Source organism: Otolemur garnettii, unplaced genomic scaffold (genome assembly GCF_000181295.1).
Source record: "Otolemur garnettii isolate 467f Iridium unplaced genomic scaffold, OtoGar3 scaffold00038, whole genome shotgun sequence".
NCBI lineage: Eukaryota > Metazoa > Chordata > Mammalia > Primates > Galagidae > Otolemur > Otolemur garnettii.
The window spans coordinates 3655226-3660987 of NW_003852433.1; the positions used below are offsets into that span (position 1 = coordinate 3655226).

The 5762-nt window shown below is 42.5% G+C and overlaps 1 protein-coding gene and 1 pseudogene across 1 annotated transcript in view; one reads left to right on the forward strand and one right to left on the reverse strand.

Annotated features, from left to right (window-relative positions):
- CHEK2 (checkpoint kinase 2) overlaps positions 1 to 5228 on the reverse strand; it is a 46656-nt gene extending 41428 nt beyond the window's left edge. Inside the window, 1 exon segment of the mRNA XM_012805190.1 lies at positions 4880 to 5228. Within this exon segment, the coding sequence (XP_012660644.1) occupies positions 4880 to 5228 (349 nt within the window).
- On the forward strand, positions 1750 to 1850 carry LOC111725372 (annotated as a pseudogene).
- Positions 5229 to 5762: the final 534 nt, after the last annotated feature.

Consider the following 5762-nt stretch of genomic DNA (forward strand, 5'->3'; position numbering starts at 1 on the left):
CCAGCTATTTTTGTTGTTGTTGGAGTTGTCATTGTTGTTTAGCAGGTCCAGGCCATATTCAAACCCACCAGCCTTGGTGTATATGGCCAGCGCCCTAACCACTGAGGTACAGGTGTCGAGCATCAAATAATATTGTTTATGATTTAAGTACCCTCAGATTGGATACAAATCAAATTTTTAATGACTTAGAGATACGTTTACAATACAATAACTCCCTCCTTATTATCTTCCAGAGACTTGCTACCATACTTAGTATAAAATCTGCAGTCTTCCTCATGGCTCATGGCTCAGAGTCTGTCCTCTGTCCTCACCCTTTGCTCACAATACCCAGCACCTCTGGCCTCCTTTCATTGCCCCAAGTATGCTGGGCTCAGCCACCCTGTAGCCTCTGCACTTCTTCCCCAACCCCTAAATGGATCATTTCATCTTGCCTTTTGTGTCTGAGCTCAAATATCATTTCGCATTCAACTTTCTACATACCTACCTGTTTTATTTCCTTCTAAGTATGGACCATAACTGGAAATTACCTTGGTTATTTGTAGATTGTCTCCCCATCATCCCCCTGTTAGAAAATGAACCCCAGTGGCTCCGTGCCTGTAGCTCAGCAGTTAGGGCGCAAGCCACATACACTGGAGCTGGCAGGTTTGAACCCAGCCCGAGCCTGTCAAACAACAATGACAACTACAAAAAAATAGCCAGGCACTGTGGTAGGCCCCTATAGTTCCAGCTACTTGGGAAGCTGAGGCAAGAGCATCGCTTAAGCCCAATGATTTGAGGTTACTGTGAGCTGTGACTCTACCAAAGGTGACATAGTGACACTCTGTCTAAAAAAAAAGAAAATGAACCCAAGGATGGCAGCCTTGGTTAAGAGTGCAGCTCTAGCAACTGCAACAATGCACATGAGTAGGGAATTCAGTGTTCACTGAAAGATGACTCAAGGTCAGGTGCAGTGGCTCATTCCTATTATACCAGTACTTTCAGAAGCTGCAGAGGGAGGACCACATAGGCCAGGACCTTAAGACTAGCCCAGGCAACATAGCAAGACCCTGTCTCTACAAAAAATTGAAAAATTTGCTGGGGGCAGTGCCTATGGCTCAAGGAGTAGGGCACCAGCCCCATATACCAGAGATGGTGGGTTCAAACCCGGCCCCAGCCAAAAACTGAAAAAAAAAAAAAAAAGAACAATTAGCAACTCAAGAGGCCAAGGCAGAAGAATCACTTGAACCCAGAAGTTTGCAGTGAGCTATGATGACAACATTGCACTCTAGCCCAAGCAACAGAGTGAGATCCTATCTCAAAAAAAGGAAAAAATGAGCTAAGAATCTGAATAAACATTTTTCAAAAGAATATATAGTTAAGCATAGAATTACCATGTTATCCAACAATTCCATTACCATGTACATACCAAAAGAATTGAAAACAAACACCTTGTTTGCAAATATTTACAGCAGTGCTGACTTTGGCAGCATATATCCTAAAATTAGAAGAATATGGCTCAGAGTCCATAGCACAGTGGTTATGGCACCAGCCACATACACGAGGCTGGTGAATTCAAACCCAGCCTGGGCCTGCTAAACAACAATGACAACTACAACAAAAAAATAGCCAGGCATTGTGGTAGGTGCCTGTAGTCTCAGCTACTTGGGAGGCTGAGGCAAGAGAATCACTTAAGCCCAGGAACTTGAAGTTGCTGTGAACTATGATGCCAAGCACTCTACCAAGAGTGACATAGTAAGACCCTGCCTCAAAAATAAACTAATTAATTACTTGATTGAATTAGAGGAATAAAGGGATTAGCATGGCCCCTGTGTAAAAAAGACATACATATTCATGAAGCATTCCACATTTTTAAGGAAGGGCATATACAACCATAGTGTTGCGTAACAAACATTAAAAATTAAGGAGGGAGGGTATGAGGGAGGTGACAGATAAAAATCCATCAGGTACAATATATACTATTCTGGTGACAGATACACTAAAAGCCCTGACTTCAGCATTACACAACACATCCATGTAACAAAAAAATACCTGTAGCCCCCTAAATCTATTTTTTAAAAGACAGTATAAAAAGAGAAAAGAATAATATTCGCAATAGCCAAAAGATGGAAACAGCCCAAATGTACATTAACGAAAGATCAAACAAAATATGGCATATACATACAATTCAGCCATTAAAAAAAAGAGTTCTGATATTTGATACAACATGAATCTTAAAAACATTATATTATGCTTTTTGAAAAAAGGTAGAAGCAAAAGAATATTGTTATGATTCTACTTATATGAAATATCCAGATTAGGTAAATATGGAGACGCTAAATAGAACTTACCAAAGGCTAGAGGGAGGGGCAATTGAGAGTTATTGCTTAATGGATACAAAGTTACTATTTAGAATGATGAAAAAATTTGGAAATAGATAGTGGTAATGCTTGCACAGTATTATAAATGTACTTACTGCCACTTAACTGTATACTTAAAAATGGGTAAAATGGCAAATCTCATTTTATATAAATTTTACCACAAACTTTAAAAAGTCAACATTAAGGACAGGTGTGGTGGCTCATGCTTATAATCCTAGCACTTTGGGAGGTGAAAGCAGGAGGAATGTTTGAGGAGAGGAGTTTGAGACCAGCCTGAGCCAGTCTCTACAAAAAATAGAAAAATTAAACAGGCATAGTGGCGGGCACTTGTAGTACCAACAACTTGGGAGGATGAGGCAGGAAGATCGCTATGATGACACCACTGTACTCTAGCCTGGGTGACAAAGGTAGATCTTGTCTCAGAAAAAAAAAAGCTTCTGGCAGCAACCATAGCTCAGTAGGTAGGGTGTCAGCCACAATGCACCAGGGCTGGTAGGTTCAAACCCAGCCTGGGCCTACTAAAAAAAATAGCCGGGCATTGTGGCAGACACCTATAGTCCCAGCTACTCGGGAGACTGAGCCAAGAGAATCGCTTCAGCCCAGGAATTGGAGGTTGCTGTAAGCTATGACACCAGGGCACTCTACCCATGGCAACGAAGTGAGACTGTGTCTCCAAAAATATACATATAAAAAATATTAAAAGAAATAAAAAGGGTGGCACCTGTGGCTCAGTGAGCAGGGCACCAGCCCCATATACTGAGGGTGGTGGGTTCAAACCTGGCCCCAGCCAAACTGCAACAAGAAAATAGCCAGGTGTTGCAGCAGGGGACTGTAGTCCCAGCTACTCAGGAGGCTGAGGCAAGAGAATCGCCTAAGCCCAAGAACTGGAGGTTGCTGTGAGCTGTGATGCCATGGCACTCTACCAAGGGTGACAAAGTAAGACTCTGTCTCTTAAAAAAAAAAAAAAGGCAGCTTGGTGCCCATAGCTCAGTGGTTAGGGTACCGGCTACATACACCAAGGCTGGTGTGTTCAAACCTAGCCCAAGTCTGCTAAACAACAACAAAAAAATTGCCTGGCCTTGTTGCCAGCGCCTATAGTCCCCAGCTACTTGGGAGGCTGAGACAAGAGAATTTTTGAGCCCAAGAGTCTGAGGTAGGTTGCTGTGAGCTATGACACCATGACACTCTATATAGGATAACAAAAGTGAGACTCTGCACAAAAAAAAAAAAAAAGAAAAAAGAGAGAGATGGGGGTCTCACTCTGGCTCAGGCTGGTCTTGAACTCATGAGTTCAAGCAATCCACCCATCTCTGCTTCCCAGAGTGCTAGGATTACAGACGTGACCCACCTCGACTGGCCTGTGTTTTCTCACTTGTAAAGGTGATAAACACATTTCACCCTTTCTCACCATTTCTGTCTGCCACTTACCTAAGCCTATAAGCCCATCTTAAAAATATGATTTACATGAGTAAAAATAAGCTTCAAATATTTACTGCTAAATTTAAAGTTGTATAGTAGATATTGCTATATTATTCTTCTGTATTTTTTTGGTTTTTTTTCATGACATCAAAGTTGGACATGAAACAAAACAAAAAGGGTGACAAGTGACAAGGTGCAAAATGGTACACTGGTCATTAACTTCTTTATAATTAATATTTTCTATTTCATTAATCACAAGTTCACAATTTTTTGTTTTTTGAGACGGAGCCTCAAGCTATCCCCCTGGGTAGAGTGCCATGGCATCACACTCACAGCAACCTCCAACTCCTGGGCTCAAGCGAGTCTCCTGCCTTCGCCTCCCAAGTAGCTGGGACCACAGGTGCCCGCCACAACGCCCGGCCATTTTTTGGTTGCAGCCATTATTGTTGTTTGGTGGGCCCGGGTTGGGGATTCGAACCCGCCACCTTAGGTGTATGTGGCTGGTGCCTTAGCCGCTTGAGCCACAGGTGCCGAGCCACAATTTTTTTTTTTAATGAAGAGGTTATTTTAATGTAGGAGGAAAGAAAAATGCTATTTCAAGCATATCATATTGGAACCAGGTGTCAGAAAGGATCAACATATTTAAATTGCAAGGCTGGCTACTTGAGACAAAAACAAATAACAGGTAATCAACAAATGCCCTACCCTATTCTTAACCTCAGTGTGCTGAAGGTATGGCAAACTGCAGCAGGGGCTAACAAGAAAATGGATTAGCACCAGGAGTTAACTGGTGATTATATTATAATGTTGTATGTTTGTATAAATCTACATTATTTTAGGGAGAGGGTCCACAGCTCCCTTTGGATCCTCAGTTAGACAGCACATTAGATATGCCCAATTAAAATTTGTTAAAACAATAAATGAAGGGAATCCACGGCAGGTAAGAGCCAGTGCACTATCCAACACTGCCTCAATGGTTTTACGTTTCATCACCTTTAATCTCCAGAATCATTCCAACAGTATCTTAAGCTTCTGCCACAAGAACTTTCTGTGATTGTTTTTCTGAACAAAATATTACCCTATATAACAACAAAGGGTCTTACCAAGATTAGAGAATCCATCCTGCAGAGACCATAATCGACCCCAAGGGGCAGGAGCAGGGTCCTCAGGCTCTGGGTCCTCAGGAATAGAATAAAGTTCCTGAGTGGACACTGTCTCTAAGGAGCTCAATGTCCCAGAGCTGGAGTGAGAGGACTGGCTGGAGGTAGGTATCGTGTTGGTGGAGGAGCTAGATGAACCCTGGTACTGTGAGGAGGTACCCTGGGACTGGGTGAAGCCACCTTGGGACTGGGTGAAGCCACCTTGGGACTGCGAACAGACTCCGACTCTGTGGGACTGCGAGGAGGCACTGCTGTGGGACTGCTGACCCTCCACGTCTCTCTCCCGAGACATAACGACCTCAAAAAAGAAGTGTTTGACATAGGGTGAGTTTCAAGGAACAAGCGTTAAAGTTCACAATTAAAGGACAGGCATATTACAAGAGCATAAATAAATAAGAATCCAGGGCAAGCATGCTCTGCAAAAATTAAAATCCTAACAATCCAGACCTCATTCTTCTAGGAATAGCTTTTCTTCAGACTATTATCACCAGATCAGATTTCTGTCTGATAGCCATAAACCACAGGGAAAAAGACAACCAAAAAAAGCACCTATAATCCTAGCACTCTAAGAGGCTGAGACAAGAGAATCACTTAAGCTCAGCAGATTGAGAAAAGTGTAAACAAGAGCTAAACTCTGTTTCTACTAAGACTAGAAAAGATTAGCCAGGCATCATGGTGGGCACCTGCAGTCTCAGCTACTCAGAAAGCCAAGGCAAGAGGATCACTTGAAGCCAGGAGTTTGAGGTTGCTGTAAGCTAGGTTGAGGCCAGGGATAGAATGCCTGAGCAACAGACTGCGACTCTGTCTAACAAAAAAAAAAAAAAAA